Source organism: Babylonia areolata, chromosome 17, assembly GCF_041734735.1.
Source record: "Babylonia areolata isolate BAREFJ2019XMU chromosome 17, ASM4173473v1, whole genome shotgun sequence".
Classification (NCBI taxonomy): Eukaryota; Metazoa; Mollusca; class Gastropoda; order Neogastropoda; family Buccinidae; genus Babylonia; species Babylonia areolata.
In genome coordinates, this window is record NC_134892.1 from 16,485,915 (window position 1) to 16,505,482 (window position 19,568).

At 37.5% G+C, this 19,568-nt stretch overlaps 1 protein-coding gene across 4 annotated transcripts in view; it reads right to left on the minus strand.

Moving 5' to 3' along the window:
* LOC143291686 (GA-binding protein alpha chain-like) overlaps positions 1 to 19,568 on the minus strand; it is a 32,461-nt gene that overhangs the window by 12,620 nt on the left and 273 nt on the right. For 2 of the 4 annotated variants that reach the window (XM_076601702.1, XM_076601699.1), the window contains exons 2-6: positions 11,513 to 11,672; positions 10,200 to 10,377; positions 8,593 to 8,677; positions 4,182 to 4,259; positions 1,915 to 2,064 (exon numbers count right to left, since the gene is read on the minus strand). In XM_076601702.1, the coding sequence (XP_076457817.1) occupies positions 1,915 to 2,064; positions 4,182 to 4,259; positions 8,593 to 8,677; positions 10,200 to 10,377; positions 11,513 to 11,661 (640 nt within the window). In that variant the 5' untranslated portion in view covers positions 11,662 to 11,672. Of the gene's footprint in view, positions 1 to 1,914; positions 2,065 to 4,181; positions 4,260 to 8,592; positions 8,678 to 10,199; positions 10,378 to 11,512; positions 11,673 to 19,342; positions 19,498 to 19,568 lie in introns of those variants that run through there. The other 2 variants (XM_076601701.1, XM_076601700.1) reach the window with 2 other exon arrangements.

Below are 19,568 nucleotides of genomic sequence, written 5' to 3' on the forward strand. Positions count from 1 at the left end.
CCAATCACCATTCTGTATGAGACCAGCAGAACAGGTTCTCCTTCCACACTTTGCTGGTTCTATTTTGTAGTCAACACGTTCAGATGAAAGAGGTAAAAATCCATCACTCAAAGGGCATGACAACACCATCTTACAGGTCTACAATTTGAATCTCATGCTTATCTGGTTGGTCAAGTCTTTTTCTCCCTCCTTCATCTGTGTCTGACATCCATACATGTCAGTTGCAGATTTAAGATCAGATGAGGATGTACAGCTGTATGGGTGTTTTCACAGATCAGATAAGAAAGTGCATATTACGAGTATGGCTGTAGGAATGAGTGTGTGTGTGTGTGCCCACATTTGTGCTCTGAATGTGAGCACACATGAACAGGTGTGCAGCTGAAATGTTCTATATTTGTTCTTAATCCTCATTCCGTAAAAACACCCGCAAGCAGCTTGCTGTGTCACAAACAAATGCGCCCGGTACCACCCACTAAACACGTGCTTACTATGGGCGCAGCCATTGTTGTTTACATAAATAAGACTCTCGCGAAATTCACAGCCTAGTTTTCAGCACTTCCTGTCCTGCATTTTGCACTTTTCAGAGTCTGATATGCTTGAGTTTTGACAAAATTGTGAATTTTTTAAATTGTAAGATGAGTCTGATGACTGCCAAGAGATTAAGTGTAATCTGAGTGACGATTCTGAACCATCTTAATGATTTTTGTGTGGGAATCTTGTAAAAATTGATCATACTGAGTAACCTAGATAACGACTGACCCGAGTTTCACTAACAATGAGAGTGAAGTTGGTACTTTGAATGTGAATCAATGACCTGCCTTAATGTCTTCTGCATGAGAATTTTGTAAAAGTCGATTGTACTGAGTGACCTTGACATCGACTGAGTTTCACCGATACTGAGAGTGAAGTCGGTACTCGAGTGTGAATCGATTGCCGGACCTCCGAAATCGTGAATTGATCCCCAGACCACCGAAATCATGGATCGGCTGCCGTACCTCCGAAACTGTGAATCGATCACCAGACCATCTGAATTGATACTGTTAGTGAGTCAGTCGCTGATTTCAATGATATTTATTGGCGTTCTGCACGATCTTCCTGATTTTGCTAGTTCAATGGATTATATTTTTCTTATTATGGAGAAATTACACACATGTGAGGTAGGTTTGTTGTTTGTTTGCTGTAGTTTTTCTCCCTACCATCAAAGTTAAATACATCATCCATCAAAATGAAAAGAATATAAAAATCAGCATGTTTATTGTTGCAATTCAAGTTCAGGAAGAAAAGACTAACAAGATAAAAGTCAAGATTTTAAGAAGACAGCGTCAGACAACGATAAAACAAAAAAAAAGAAAAGAAAGAAGACATGTTACAAGACACAGCAGACCAGACAAACTTATTCTATAAAAAAAACCCAAAAAAACCTGTAATTAAAAAAAATAGTTTTTCAAAGTTGACCATCAAAGCCTGGAAACAAAATTCTTTTTCAACTTGACTATGTGTGGAATGCCAGAAAAATAAATATGTGCAACAAAAGAAAGTAAGTATATTTTTAATCAATTTTCATACTACCAACTATCAAAAAACGCAGAGTTATTCCTCTTGACAACGGATTTCATGGGTGATTAGTGCTGGGCGACCTTGGGGTAATAGGGTTAAATGTGCTAAATATCTTGGCATTTGCATTACACATAAGCAAGCATGCAAATGAGCACAAGTTCAAAGTACAGGCATTGTTCTCATGTTAGAACTCTGCAGAGTATGGCTTCACCTTTGGCAAAATCCAGCGACAAAAGGTAAGTGCAGTCCACTAGTTCAGTAGAAACACTACTTTTGAACAATGCAAAGAACGCACACACACACCGACTCAATACTGACCAAAAAAAAAACACTCACACAACCACAACTACTATTCACCGTAAGGAATTTTAAGGCGGTCCTGGTCCCGTCTGAAGTTCTGGTCAATGACCCAACGAGTGACGTTGTCTGTTTCTTCTGGCACTGGCACCATCAGTTTGGTTGTGGCAGGGGCAGCAGCTGGAATGGCTTGCAACGGCTCCTCCAACACTGTAAACACACACACTAGTATCTAACACTGAAAAGACAACAACAAAAACATGCGTGCGTGCGCGTGTGTGTAAATTAGGTTAATACCATCTTTACTGCCACAGTTCATCAAACTATAGCTTTGTGTGTTTGTCAACGAAATATATGGCACTGGAAATTGATATCACTTCAAAAGTAATGAACTTCAGAATTTTAATTCCAGAATTCCATGTTTACCAGAGTAAATTGCAAAATACAGCTCCAAGTGTGACAGTCTTTTTTGAGAACATTAAAACAGTTATACGACTGAAAAATGTCAACATATGTTGTTAACACGGGAAACCAGAAAATGAGAAATATGAAATAAACTGGTATCCATATATCCCCCCCCTCTCCCCCTTTACTGATTCACAATGCAATGATTTGTGCGAGTGTAGATATAATGTTTTTGATTTAAGTTATCAAACTGAGAATATCCGCATCCTAATAGAACATTTTACTTAAATGAAATTGGAATACCGTGAACTCATCTGGTGCATGATGATAAATTAAAAGGCTGGGAATGTCTTTGTTCAATGGATATTTACTCTTCATGCTGTGCTAGATGATAAATATAAGGTTATGAGCGTTACAAAAAAATCAGAGATAGGACTATGTGTGGCATGGGCAGGTCAGGGAAGTAGAAATATTGACAGTGTAAGGAGGTTCGGGGAAGGGGGTTGGGGGTTTACCATTAGAAAAGTCCTTGCAGTGACTTATTCTTGTTAACCCTTTCGCTGCCAGGAAAAGATTTAAGTGAAATCTATTTGCCAAAGTTTTTTTCCACAAAAAATGGGTATAAATTTTCAAAAAATTCTGTGCTCTTTGTTATTGGAGAAAGACCCATAAAAGTATATATTTTCTGAAAGGTAAATGAATAAAGAATACAAATCACATGATGTTTTCCCATTTTATATATTTTTAGTGACACACTGTTGTTTTGAAATCAGTGGTTTGGTTTTTGTCAAATTTTCAACTTGTTCATTACAAACATTAGTCAGGTAATTTGCACTAAAATATCATACTTTCTGGACAAATGGATATCTGCACACACAAAATCATACTAGAATAACCACAATAAAAAAAATTAAAAAGAGATAAATACACAATGCATTGTGACTTCTCCAAGTGATAATATGGATGTGAGGCCACGCCCCCTCAGTCTCCACCCCTCTGGTAGTCGTATCTTGGCCACCCTCTTGGTTGCTCCCTTTATTTTCTATCAAATCATCCTATAAATGTTCATCACTGTCTTCTCCTTCGAATTTACGCTTCAATTTTTTCTGAGCATCAGCTAAAGAAAGCAATCTTGGATGATTTAGTTCCCCACGATTGAATGTCTTGAGCACGGCATCAGTCTGACATTTTGTTAAGCGAGCGAGGAAAGGAGCCAGGCAAACACTGCTACAGTAACCCAACCAAAGCGTTCAAATAAATGATTGCCTCATGACGTAGATGGTGTTTCTATCTATGATAAGAATCTAGAAAGATTACCCAAGCTAAAGCAACCAGTATTTTTGTAATGAACTGAATGAAAACCAGGGAAAAGTCAGAATATTTCGATGATGAGTTATCTCGTCATCGTGGCAGCGAAGCGTACATGCTTGCGATGACGAGTTATCTCGTCATACAGGCAGAAGTTAAGTTGAGTCAGTCTTGCAGGTTATGATAATATTGCATATCAACATCATGACTATATAATTGCAATTCCTGCATTGGTGGTGTTAACATGTGTTCACCATATTCATTATCTAATCATCAGTGGTGCTGACTTCATTGAATGTCAAATGTTTTTGGCTCATTATGTATTGAATATGAACTGTGCTGTATTGATTAGAAAGAAAAGCACCTTCTTTGCAAAGGGGGGAAAAATCAACAATACAATCACATTTGACACAAATAAATAATCAAATACAAAATCATTTATTATTAGCACGATTAACGCTAACAGCAGAAATTTGTTATCTTTGAAAATATTCAGGGAGACACATGAATCCCTTTCCATACCGAGATCTGCTGACAAAAGTGACACCTGCATTGCAGCAATACCCTTTTCCCTCTGCAGGAAAGGTGAAAATTTAGGTGAAAATGAGACTCACCTTGTTCTTGTACAGCCTGTGAATCGAAGTCTTCTGTGGTTTTCAGAATGTCTACAATGTTGATCTTGGGTTTCACACCTGCAATAGACACTTTTCTACAGGTTTCATTTTTTAATATATATTTTTTTCTTAAAATGTATTCACAAACATTCTGTTATACCACAGCATGGCATTAACATGCATTTATCATGCAGAATTATTATCACTGATAATAAATAAATAGTAAGAAGTTGTGATGCAAATATGCCAACCAAAAAAAAAAAAAAAAAAAAGGATTGTAAGCATGTTTGCTGCAAACACAAATACCCACTTTACATAAATATCCATGTATACATATAAAGCCATGCCATCTATGCATGTGTTCTTACTGCTGTATCTACACAATACATATCCATATACTGGACTGAAAATTTTCAAGTACACAGACCTGTCAACTCCTATCAAGACTAGAAAATTACAGTATTTTCATCATTTGACCATAGCAAACCAGTCCATGTTTTTGGACTGAAACATGTTTAAATCCTGAACAGTGTGGGTCTGGGCTAGAGAAAATTCCCTGGGCCAAACTACAATGAGGATGCTTGCTATTCACCATTCAGGATGTGCTATTCATGCTCTTTCTTTCCTGCACTTTTTTTTTTTTTTTAAAAACAAGTGTCAAAGGATGAAGGGGAAAAATTACTGCTGCTCATTTTTAACAGATGCGTTACAAGCTCCTAAATACTTGCATTTGTCAACAATGTGTCAAGAATTGAAGCTGCACAAGTGAAGCCACCTTTTTCCCACTGCTGCCATACTGAAGCATATGACTACACAACACTGCACCCAGTGCGTCAATTTAGGGTAAACATGAGGCAAAACTTCTCTCCAGAGTGTTTTTCTCCTTCACCCACTCACATCCTCCACTTCTTTTGCAGTTTTCAACATCAGTTTCAGTTTCAGTAGCTCAAGGAGGCGTCACTGCGTTCGGACAAAACCATATACGCTACACCACATCTGCCAAGCAGATGCCTGACCAGCAGCGTAACCCAACGCGCTTAGTCAGGCCTTGGAGAAAAAACAAAACAAAAAAAACAACAAAAAAACGGGGGAATAAATAATAGATAAGCTTGCATAAATAAATAAATAAATAATAATTATAATATAGAAAAAGGTAGTAGTAATAATATTAGTAATACTAATAAAATGATAATAATAAAACATAAATAAATAAATAAATAAGACAACAATGGTGATAAATAAGCGAATAAATGTATATATATACACACGTTCCAATATCCTGTTGCTCCCACAGTGTAGGCATGCATACACTCACATACCTCATCCTCTACCCCACCTCCCCCCACACTCCCACCTCCCCTCACACACACACACGTACACATATCTCTCCTGACACTTGTGTACAATTTCACTCTCGCGCATTCACAAACGCACTCAAAAGCACAGACCCACACATACACACAAACACACACAGCCGCCACTGACTGGCCGCAAGAGGGATGGGAAAAGATCTCTGATGCCAAGAACGTGGCGTCTAGTGTGTTGCTCGGTCTATTGTATTTGGAAAGGCCCACAGAGACTCTGTTCCGTTTTGAAGAAATTTGCGCAATGTTGGTTTGGAAATGATGCCGATATTTGTTTGATTTGCAAAGCATCGTGCTCTACCTTTCATGTTAGATTTGCGGCTGCTCCCTCTCTCTGCTTCTATTTCTTTGAGGCGATCGATGGTGTGATGGCCTTGTACCTGTTCTTTTTGGTATTCTTTGACTTTTCTGAGGATTTCCGATTTTCCTAGATGTAGGCCGCTCGTTGGTGTTGCGTTACCAGCAAGTCTGTCAGCTCGCTCATTTCCCTTAACACCTGCATGTCCAGGGCAGTATGACCATGTGAGTTTCTTAATCTGAAAGTTGTGCATTGCGTTATGCCACTCTGGGCTTCCCATTCCGTTTTCAATTTTCTGTATGAAGTTCATTGAGTCGGTTAGAATCATGGCATGTTGGTTTCCGGGCGTATGGAAGGACGATAGCCACTGGAGGGCATGTGTCACAGCTTCAACTTCCATCGTTAGGCTGGAGGTTGTGACTTTGTAGGCAGCATTCTCTTCCCAAATTGTTTTTCCATTTTGTTTCGCAGTGAATCCCCAGCCAGACTGGTCTTTGGTGACTGAGCCATCTGTGTATATGATGATGTCCTCTTCTTTACTGTTTTCTTCTATAAGCAGCTTCACTTCCGCATCAGTTTTGCCCTCTGGCCATTCCCGACAATGTCTTCCTAGAGTGGGTGAAATGACTGTGTTGAATAGATGGCTGAGGTTTTCGGGGTTTTTCTCCCATTCTTTTGTTTCTTTCAGGTCTTGAAGTCGGCATACTAGCTGGATTGTGTCTTCTGCTTGCCCCATCCATGATCTTCCTCGTCCTAGACGGCTGCCTTTTGGTTCTTTGACTGCGTCATGCAGTGGGTTTTGAGGGTTTTCTAATGCTTTGAAGTAGGTCTTGACCTGTTCTAACTTGTTTCTGGCCTGCACTGAAGGAAGGTCAAGCAGGTATCGCATGGTTTCTGTGGGCGTGTCTTTTGTTGTTCCAAGGATCAGCCTCATAGCTTCATTTTGGACTCTTTCTAATTTTAGGAGGTTGCTTTGAGACGGTGTTGTTAGCCCAAGTCCGTAGTCGATCACACTGAGGACGAGTGATTGGTATAGCAGGAAGAGGTGGCGTTCAATTCCTTTGGTTGCCATTGCTTTTAAGACTGAAAGGCCCTTTTTGCATTTGAGAACAGTGTTTTCCGTATGTTTTCTGAAGGTCAGCATCCTGTCGAAGTGTATTCCTAGGTAGCGTAGGCATTCAGTTTTCTCAATTTGAATTCCATCGAATGACACAGAAGGTGGTGATTTGCTCGCGGTTTTGTTGTTCATAGAATGTGTAATGACTGATGCTCTGGAAGGACACACTGGCACTATTCGCTGATACTATCAACATTCAACATCAACGGATGTACCATCACAAACCTCTTATGTGCTGATGATATCGATGGGATGGCAGGCAATGAGAAAGAACTAGCAAAACTGGTGAACCACATCAATCAAGTAAGGTATGAAGATCAAAGCCAAGATGACAAAACTCATGACAAACTGCAAGACCCAATCAAGACCAAGATCAATGTCAGCAGTCAACAGCTTGAAACAGTGAAGCAGTTTAAGTACACTGGTCAGTGAAGAAGTGTCCAAGACCAAAATACTGACAAGAGCTGCGCAGATTGCAACAGCACTGTCAAGACTGAAGCCCAAATGGAGAGGCAAAAACATCTCAGAACAAAGCTGAAGTTCCTACATGGACTAGTTCAACTTTCTTGTATGCACATGAGTCCTGGACTCTTACAGCACAGCTTCAGGGAAGGATCCAAGCAGTGGAAATGAGATGCTTCAGGAGACTCCTTGGCATCATCCTCATATAAAGACCACATAACAAATGAAGAAGAAAGAAAAACCATCAGACAGTATCTGAAAATGATGGTCAGCATGAACAGCTGCCCACAGTGAAAAAAGGAAATGAGATGGTATGATCACGTGACAAGATCAGACAGGCTCTCCAAGACCATCTTTCAGGGAACAGTGTACAGGAGAAAAAGAGACCAGGCAATGAAAGAAATAGACATCACTGTGTGGACAGAGTGGAGCTTTACCGAAAATCAGACTCTATTCCATGACTGCCAGACATGAAGAATGTTGATGATGCATTCAGCAATGCAGCACCCCAACAACCGAACCAGGTTTCAGGACTGGTGACAGTGATGGTCAACTTCCTTGTCTTGACTTGCATCTTTCTCTCCCAAGGCCTTATATATGTTGAATTCAAAGATGGCGATCAATGGTCTATGGAAAGGGGAATAGCTTACCAGAACACTCACAAGGAACCTCAGACAAACCAAGTGAGGCGAATCTCAGACAAACCAAAATAAACTGACTAAAAAAAAAAAAAATTGTTTAAAATAAAGTTTGACTTCTGAAATCTGGCTCCACCTGGGAAAAAGGTCCCACCCACGCCAGTGTCTGACTGGCGAGTCCCACTGGCATTTTGAAAGAATAAAGAAACTGATAGTGTTGCCACTTTATGCCCAAGTCAATTTGACACTCACTGAACAAAACAAGGTTTAAATTCACAAATGAAGGCTGAATACACAGGTATCACTATGTGGATTTTCATTTCTTTGCCACTGATGTCAATCCACCACTGGCTTTTCTATTTGAAAAGTATTTTCTTTCTATTAATTCGAATATTATAAATAAGGTAACAGACAAAATGCAAATTCTTTTGATTCCTTTGTTAAGAGACATGAATTTCATGAAAAATAAATAAAACACTAAGATTCACAGGTATGAGCGTAGATTGATATTCTTTCTTCATAACTAACTCACCTGGTTGTGACTTGACCTCCAGGTTCACCTGCACCATGCCCTCTCCCTGTACACACTGCTCTACCAGACTTTTGTCGCTGTTCAGCTGCAGCCACAAATGAACAAGCAAATGTACCTACATTCATATACATGTTACTTGGGTTGTTAGGTTATTAGATTTAAAAGCATGTGAAAATTAAACAGAAATATCAATATTATGAAAAATTTGTTCACTTCAACTTTTTGTCAAGTTCCGTATGATCCAGTAAGAGGGAAAACACTGAAATTTGAGCTAGCAGCATGATCACATCTCCATGACTGGCAGGTAATTTGCATCAATGATCAGCAAAACTTAAAACTTGGTTTCTTCACCTATGTAGCAAGCCTACTGTTTTTAACATGTGTTTAGACAAAAAACAGAACGCTCATATTAAATCCCCATTGCATTCATCAAGACCAGTCTTCTTTCGATTTCACCAGGTATGCACACTTCAAAGCTACAATGATGTAATAACAGAAGAGGCACAGACAAACAGCACAATGAAGCCATCAATCTTAGAACAGTTTTTTCACATCCTTCTAGACTTGAATTGGGGGGAAAAAAAAATCTAAGGTCTACTACATATCAGTTTACCACTGCTTTCTTATCCTCTTGTCAGAAGCTGTTTGTTACCTGCAATGTTGCTGGTGTCAAAACTATACTAAACAAAATTTTAACAAAATGGGGAAAAGATGTTACCTAAGCACACACACACACACACACACACACAAATTACCTGACAAATGGACTAGAACTACACTTTTTAATTCAGTCTTTTCTCATAAAAAAAAAATATATATATATATATTGTTAAATTCAAATGCAACCACACTATACTGAGGTACCTCACAAACCATAAATCATCCCAAACAAAAAATAAAGGAAATTGAAAAGCCTAACAGAAAAAAAGTTTTTATATAAAGGAAATTGAAAAGCCTAACAGAAAAAAAGTTTTTACTTTACTGTTTACATTATCTTCTTTTAAAAAAAACCCAAATATATGTAATATCGTCATCGTCATCGCCTCATCATCATCAATGCACTTTAACAATGAAAATACGCTGTCATGATCATCATTTTTAGTTTTCGTCGTCGTCATCATCATCATCAATGCACTTTAACAATGAAAATATGTCATCATGATCATCATCTTCAGTTTGCGTCGTCATCATCATCACCATCATCATCATCAATGCACTTTAACAATGAAAATATGTCATCATGATTATCATCTTCAGAATGCATCATCATCGTCATTAAATATCAATCACTGTTACTCTTGATGACAAAAATTCATGCACACCTTTCTATGTCCCACTAAGAGTAATAATGCTTGTTCTTGGATATACATCTATATATATATATATATATGTATACATATTATTATTATTATAATAATTATTATATATATCCCTCTCTTGATTAATGTATTCATGCTGATAGGAACACAAATATATATGTTTGCACTCAAGGCCTTGGTAAGCGCCTTGGGTTGTGCTGCTGGTCAGCCACACAGATAGTATTTATGCATTTGTCTGAATGCGGTGATGCCTACTTGAGAAACTGAAACTGAAAACATGTTGCTAACCTGAATGTTTTCCTGTAGGAAGAACTGGTGGTCAGCCAGGGAGCACTGCAGTCGTGACTCCAGCAGGGCTTTCAGTGTGGACAGGGGTTCAGCAATGTCCATGTGCTGGATAATGAGGTTCTGGTACTGTGGAGCTGGCTGCTGGCCCTCCGGCACTACCTCCTCCTCATACACAACGCTGGGTGCACCAACCAACATGTAACTTCTTTGGTGGCCACAAATCAGGTTTTTTTTTAAAGAAGAGAAGTTGGTTTTAGAGTCCACAAAGAAATCATGGAGATACTGTGTGAGTTTGCAAACCTGTATCATATTGTGTGTGTGTGTGTGTATGTGTCCGTGCATGTTCAAAATAACAAGTAGTGAGAACACAAAACATGTATGAGCAAGAAACAATAACAGCTTAATTTATAAAGTGCATTTCCATGTAAAACATGCTCAATTGCGCTGTACAATATAAATACTGACGTTTGAAACATAAATTCAAACACTAACATGAAAAAAAAAAAATTATATGCATAGCCCTTTACAGTCAGCTAATCAACACTGGCCCTTTACAGAATTACACTATTACAGTCAGCCAACCAAACACTCAAGCACAAAATTTATATATACACACACACAATCATCACACTCAGGTATATCACATGAAAAAGCCTAAATAATGCAATATCATGGCTTACATCAAAATAATAAAAACTATTCTCAATGTTACAATAACTGAAAACCTTATCACAATAACTGAAAATTCACTTCCAACTCTTAGCACCAGTCACACATGTCACAATATAATAAAAAATATACATTTTAAAGTGAAAAATATAAAAGCAGTCACATCCTCCCCCTTCCCCACCCAGGAAATGGAGAATCACATGCGTACTCAGTTCTTGCTAAAATTAACTGGAAAATCTTCATGAAAACCAGACGGAAAGTGAGTCTGCAGACCCCCCCGAATATTTCATTTTCAGGCTAATCAATAGTAAGCACAATGAAGACTAAACAAAATACAGTACAGTAGCATTTACAAAATATATCAAATTAATAATTTTGTACTAATTCCATTTGCATGTTGCCACTTATCACTTATGTAATAAAAAAAATATACATTTTAAAACATGCAACACAAACACAAGTATACCTTGTAAAAAAAAAAAAAAAAAAAAAAGTCTGACATGACTTACACTGAAATAACGTTAAACTAAAGAACAAACGAACAACCTAGAAAAAACACAGCAAACAGGAATCTGTGCACTTGTTCTTATCAAAAATGCATTGTACACACATACTGAACTGATTCAATCAAAGCAGACACTTACCCTTCATCAATGCACACCTCCTCTTCTGCCTCTGTTTTGAGGCGTTTCTCCTCTGGCAAAATGACTTCTTCCACCCCTTCCACAACTCCTTCCACTACCATTGTGGACTCCTCTACCTCCGCCAGTATCGGAGATGCTGCACGTTTCATGGTTTTGACTGCTGTGGACAAAACACACATAGAAATAAACATCCTCTGTATTGTGTGTTGTCTGGGAATACATAGACTGATGATAGAGACAGTATCATTTCATGCCCAAGGTAAGAATCAATATTTCTGTCAACTTGCACTCAAGTTACTCTACATTTGACACGAGAAGTACAAATCTGACCCAAGAAAAATTCTGAACATTTATAATGCAAATGATGTAAATTCAAAGTTGTACATCTCTTGAACATATTTTATATTTAATCATAATCATATGACTATCTAGTCTACACAGCATTATCAATGAAATAGTAAATAAGATTATTAAAGAAAGAACATAAAGATTTCCACATACTATGTTCATAAGACTATCATTGTATCAAACTAAAAAGATAACATGCATAAAACTATAAAAAGAAAAAACACTGTCCAACATGTGCAAACATGTGCACTGATTACACCCTCAGCAATCACCCATTCATCGAAAGTACCAGCAACCCTCAACTTACACAGTGGAGTGTACTTTTCATAAACATGGGACTGGGAGAAAAATCAAGTTTAACAAATGAAATTAAAATGAAAAGAATAAAGTTTTCTTTTCTTAGTACTCAAGTCAGATTAGAAATTTCAGGCAGCATTCCTTAAATCAGGACAATGCATATGAAAGTGTAATGAACAGTACACATCTTCAGTGTTCTTCCTTGCAAAATTCAGAAGAAAATCCACCTAATCACTCAGTATGACAATACAATAAGTATACATCTACTGATAGTTAACAGGGGGAAAAAAAACAAAAAAATACAATCTGCGGCAATGATTAGCAGTAGCACATATAGCAGATTAGCAGCATGCTATTCTTGAGCAAAGCAGCTTTAATCAGTGAACGTTACGAAAAGGAATCAGCTGTTTAAAAAACTTGTTAGTCAATATTTTGGCAACACCACTGTTGCATGCTCTTCAAACACATAACAAGAGAGGCATGGCCTTCAAGACTGACTTGTGATACACTTAAAAAAAAAAAAAAAAATCTAACTGTTAAAATGTGTTCTGTATTCCATTTATTAGTATAAAGCTTCCGGTTAAAAAATAAAAAATACAAAAAAAGTCCTGACGGCAGATTCGAGCCCTGTGTGTTCGGGTGAGAAGAAACTGTCTTACCCAATACACTATTGGGGCTCCTTAACTGACGTGCAAAAATTTAACATTTAAACATGCTTTTTTAAAGGGCAATAAACTGATTGTGGTATTCACAGTGAGAACGCTGTTTAAATCATATTATTCTGGTGTATCTCTGGCATTCAAAAAATCTTTAAGGGCAATTAAAAATTCTTTTTAAGTCCGCGGTAAAGGAGACGTGGCTATCACCGCAATCACGCTGCAATATTTAGCTGTTTTCTCTGGATCTAAATAGATGTACAAGTTTAGTTACACCCACCGGGAATGTATGACACGGTTGATTCAATTTCTCTTTTATGTTCATTCCAGTTTTATAGTCTTAAAGCTGATATGAAAATTGAGTATTTTATTAAACTAATAACATGTAGAGCCAAGTACAAGTACTTCTAAACGTCGTATGAAGTGAAAAGGACTTCATTTTGAGAAAAGTCAAGACTGGAAATTTTTACGTTTCATCAAGGGTATTAACTCTCATGGTTTATTATTTTTCACTGTGAATTTGACTGATTTTGGCGGTATTTTTTATGGCAGTTTGGGGCATAATCCAGTAAGTGATGAGGTGTTCACAAATCTTTCTCTGAATAAATATCTAACCATCTCCTTCTCCAACTTTCCATCACATGTTATTGTGTATTGTCGATTGAATATAGGATTGAACGGGCAGCTCGACAATTTGAAACAACCTTCACGTTCGCAAGGAACATGAGCATGCGCTTTGAATATGTATAAATATGTGTACGCAATGGATTTTCGCCTATGACCTTCAGGGCTCAGCCAATAGATCTATGAAGTCCACTTGTACAGTTGTAGTACTGATTTTAATATTTTCTGAAAAAGACCACTTGGACGAAGGAACACAGTGAAAGCCCTGTACACAGAGTAAAACACACAAACTTTTTATGTATTGAGTATAATTTCAGAATGTAATGTTTAAAATGAGAAAGATCAGTTTAAAGCAAATTAACCCCCCTAGCATTAATTACAGATTAATTTCCCTTTTTTTACTATCTGCAGCAAAGACATGCACCAGAAATATAACTTCCATGCTTAGCAAATTTAAGTTCCTGTTTGAACAAAAAATGATAAAAATGACTGCTCTTGTTGTTGTGTCAGAATATCAGATCAAAGTGCCAAGTTAAGAGAATAAAAAAAGAAGAGATAAATATAACAGTCAATTCAGTTTGCATATAATCTGGCTTTTTTTTTTCTTTTTTTTTTTTTGTGTGCCCATCCCAGAGGTGCAATATTGTTTTAAACAAGATGACTGGAAAGAACTGAATTTTTCCTATTTTTATGCCAAATTTGGTGTCAACTGACAAAGTATTTGCAGAGAAAATGGCAATGTTAAAGTTTATCACGGACACAGACACACACACACAGACAACTGAACACCGGGTTAAAACATAGACTCACTTTGTTTACACAAGCGAGTCAAAAACTCAAATTTGCCACATCTTTCATGTATTTAGCAATGTGGACTATTGTAGTTCCTTGTGTCAACTGCATAGCAACAAACTATACAGTACTACAACACTTGCTATATTGTATCATTTTGATCCACAGCAGACCATGCACAGAGGGTGGTAAAGTAACCCCACTGGCCTTACAAATTCAGTTCACAAAAAAAGAAAAGAAAAAAAAGTCTGGTGAGAACACAGAAGTTTTTTAGTTAAAGGAGTAGAATCTAGCAGACATGTCCATGTGTGTATGGTGAAGGAAAGAGGCAAGATATGAAAACAGGGTTTAGGTTTGGAGTCAACTGTTGGTCACTGATATACACATATACATTTAAAATGACCTATTGATGCAGCAGCAAACTGTGCACTTACTCAAGTTACTGTTTCGTTGAAAACATGGTCAGACTAAAACTTAAGTCTTCTGTTGGTTTCTCTTAAGTTATTCTCTTGTAAAATAATTGTGACTGCAATTTCAAATGCCAACAATCTGAACTGTTATTGCAAACAGTGATGTACCTCTAATTTCACATTAGCTCAGACAAACAGTACCACTTGCACAAAGTCATCAACACTTGCAGGGTGTGAATTTCTGTGAAGTGCATAATACTGCACATGTTCAACTTTTTACTTCCCCACGTTTCACTGACAAACAATATGAAAGATTAGTTGGGTAAACAGGACCATGGTACTGACCAGTAAAACAGCCTATAACACTGAGAAAGATCAAATGAATGAAACAACTGCAATTTGCTATACTGTAAACCAATCGCCTGGACAGTTTGAAAAAATTCTTCAGCATTTGTGGGCAGCTTCCATGTTCACTTCATCAATGTTAATATACAGCAAAGCTACATGGTCCTTATGACTGAAATCAAGATCCAATTAAGATATTTATAAATGCACCTTTATGTGATTGACATTTTTACTCCCATGACATTTTTACTCCCAGATTTAGACAGCCATATTTCATTTTCAAAGCATCTATATACTGGCTGTGTTTCCACTGCCCAACTAACACTGGACAACAGAATTCTGATCTTAAACCTTGGTGTTTACATGAAGATTAATGAAGGCACTAGTAGGTCTGCAGTCATACTGCTAATACTGTTATAGTTTCTTTGTAACCGAGCCAATTGCAGAAGCCATTAGAGCCCATTCAGTGCCCTTAAGACGTCAGCTGACATGCTACTCAAAATGTTGCAATGGTGCCTATGACTAAACAAGTATAAGACATCTACTGACGTTCTGCAACTATTCTGATTTTTCCTTCATCAGAGTATGGTTCAAGGAACATAAACAAAATATGAACTGCTAGTTTTATGTGTCTGAATTATAAACATAATATCAAATAAGCATATGTAAAATCATCGTAAATAAAAAAGACCAATTCAAACATGCCTTGTTCACTGTAAAGATCTGGGTCTCCATAAAGAAAGGAAACTGCTTGCCAAAAACTGAAAGTAATATTAGACTGACAGTGACACTAAGTATGGATCTACTGTCTTTGAGTTTGACCTATACTGTTTTTAATTTTTTTCATAACAAACAATATTAATTTACAATATGAAAGCTTACTTTCCAGAGCAGTCAACACACAATCAGTGCTTCAGCTTTACAGGTTTGAGTTTATTATTGACAATCTTGTGACACAGACAAAGTTGTCTTTTTTTAGATCTGTGCTGACGAGCACAATAGCCGAGTGGTTAAAGCGTTAGACTCAATCTGAGGGTCCCGGGTTCAAACCTCAGTACCAGTGTCTGATGGGTAAAAGGTGGACAATTTTCAGATCTCTTAGGTCAACATATCACGTCATATGTGCAGACCTGCTAGTGCCTGAACCCCCTTCATGTGTATATATGCAAGCAGAAGATCAAATACGCACGTTAAAGATCCTATAATCCATGTCAGCATTTGGTGGGTTATGGAAACAAGTACATACCCAGCATGCAAGCCCCCCAAAACGGAGAATGGCTGTCTACATGGTGAGGTAAAAACGGTCATGCACCAAAAAAAAGCCCACTTGTGTACATATGAGTAAACGTGGGAGTTGAAGCCCATGAATGAAGATCTGTGCTCATCTGTCATCACCTCAGTGATTCATTCATGTAGTCTTTCACTAGAAAACACTGGCACACATTCGCACACATTTCGAATTAGACTGACATACAAGAGTACAACCGACAAAGTTTAATTTACTCATAGTCATATGAAATTCAACTTTCCCCCCCTTTTTTCAGGTGTGTATATGTGTGTGTTCAAAGGGGTAGGGTGTGGCTATGGGAAAGAAGATTGAAGTGCTGACTCATCACTTTATAAATTGACCTGATTTTATGGTCAAATCATAACATTATATAAAAAAAAAATTATAATCATATAAACAATTTGCTCAACCAAACCTGAACCATACAAAAGGCCTTCATTTTTAAAGCTTATGAGTGAACAAACTGAGAGAGAGAGAGAGAGAGAGAGAGAGAGAGAGAGAGAGAGAGAGAGAGAGAGAGAAACACTAAACAGGTCCCACTTTAAAGTACTTTGTATTCAACTTAGTTTTAATTAGAAGTGAAATCTGTCTGCGAGTATCACAAATACATTCATGCCGGACTCTGATAGTCTCTACACACTAAACAGTTCTAAACTTGCATTTTTAACGAAATGTGTGTTTTGTTTTTGATCAATTTACATTAAAAAAAAAACCCTTCATCTTTAGAAACTTGAGCTCACTTTTGTGATCAGACCAGGCCATGGCTGAGATATATTGTGGTCAGCTGAGCTCAGGTTTGGTTCAGGACACCACGGGTCATTTGACCAGTTCACCACAAAATCAATGGGTCATTTTCAAACTTAATCAAGTTAATGGGTCAGGAAAAACAACCCCTTATTCCCTCTCCCTGCACCCCCATCAGACCAAAACACATACCCCCAAATTGTAATAATAATAATAATGGATACTTATATAGCACACTATCCTGAAATCTGCTCTAGGTGCTTTACAAAAACACTTTTGTTAATATAAAATATTACATCCATGTTACATACATACACCAAAATGTGACTACACACACACACACACACACTGTATACATACATTTTAACATACACGTGTATCTAACAGCTACCCTAACACATATGCACACATAGGCAGGCACAAACTTACATAAACACACACAATACACATTCATATACATGCATGTAGTTATGTACACATACATATGTATACACACATTGTCAAGCACAGCTAATGCAAAGGAAGTGGACCTGCCACAATTAAACTTACTGAACTTAAATTATAACTGAATTTATAGTTTGCACTTGGTGTGTGTGTGTGTGTGTGTGTGTGTGTGTGTGTGTGTGTGTGTGTGTGTGATGTGCTAATATTTGCTGTGTCATAATGCACACAAAAAATACAACATAATAATTATTAAACTTTCTTTTCCAGTGCTGAAACACTGATCTATGCTGAATGCTCTCAAACCAAATCCAATTAATACATAAGAAAAATTTCAAAGAAAAGCAAAGCACTACAGCTGAAAACCATCAGATCTACAGTGCAACTGTCACTTGCATTAGTCTAGTACTGTAGTACTACTACCACAGTGTTCCCAATGGGCCTGATTTTTTGAGGGTCACTGTGACCCTTTGACTGGAATTTTTGAGGGTCATTGTCACATTTCTGAGGGTCAACAGGAAAACATACAAAAAATCAATGAAGACAATTGTACAATGAAAATGAAAAGAAACCCACACCTTCTCCAAACAAGGACATTCGAAATGCTTGAATACAATGAAAACACAGTCAACTACTTATAATGAGCACATAACCATACTCACTACTAATGAACACACAACAGTGTTTGCCTGCATCGGCAAGGGAAGTTACTCTAACACGTTTTTGGCCAGCTCAGTTTCGTCTGCTATGCACTAGCCTAAGCTTAGGCCCACGATGCGTGCTTCGCGGTTTTCCTGGAAGCCGTAAGATGCTTGTTAGTTTCAGGAAAAAGTGTGCGTCACATTGACGCACAGGGTAAAAATTTTGTGCGTCAAAGTTGTAAATCTGTGCGTCATTTACGCACATATGTACGTTTTTGGGAACACTGCTACCATTGTTTTAGGAAAGCACTTTCATCTGCAAAATGTCTCTAACATTTCCTAAAGCATACCTATGGCTTCCATGATACTATAGTCTGCAAATCTGATTCCATTTTTATAAATACAGGAAGACCAAATGCACTTTATGTCAGTGCGAGTAAATTGGGTTATGGAAACATAAGTCTACCCCCAGAATGAAGTATGGCTGTTCAAATAATGAAATAAAAATGGTCATCCAATAAAAGTGTGTTTGTATGCATCTTGATGTGATCTCAATTTTACTCAGGTCAAAAGGGCCACACTCTAGTTTTGCATTGCATCAACTAAGTAAACGTATCAGTTGCCCACAAATGCTGAAGAACTTTCAGATTCACTCTCCTGACACTTGCAGAATAGAAGAGAATGCGGGGACCTACCTACTTAAATCTTCAGCAAATGTTGGTGTTCACTTGTTTATTTTTCTTTTCTTTTTTTCCCTACTAACATTTCACATCAAAACTGAATAATTCAAGTTAACCACAAGTGACATGAGCGCATACCACAATAATTCAAGTTAACCACAAGTGACATGGAGCGCATGCCACATGTTCATTAGCAAAAAAAAAAGAAAAAAAAAAAGAGAAGATTCCAATGCCTATCCATTATTCACTGCTATATTAACTTTATTAAGTCATTTCATCTGGTGTATGAGTGCAGTATGTGCGCTGTTGTGTATGTTTATATATATAAATTATAAGCATAGATCTCTAATCTGTCATTAGTGTCAAAATCATACAAACATGACATGTGGTCACCCGAACACCTTGACCTAATTCAGTCATTTCTCAAGACTGCCAAACCTTTTGCTCTGAAAATACCGTGTTACTGTAGCAGAAATGCTGTATTATACACAGAGCAAGTTAAAGTGCATTGCGAATCATTCACAGTCGACCGAAAGTAACACTGCTAAACGAAAAACGTATCACCATATTTGCGAAGCTGCTGATTTGGGACGAAGCCAAGATGGCGGGTGGTGATTTGAACAAATGGACACACAATGCTTCATTTTTTACTCTGACTGTCCCTTATTTGTACAGAAAAAAACAGCTATTTCTTCTTTCGATGGGAATCTGCTTGTTGCTTCTTTAGGAAGAGGAAATAGATGTCTGAGACGGATGTTTATGAAGAAGACTTCCGGCATAAGCAACCACG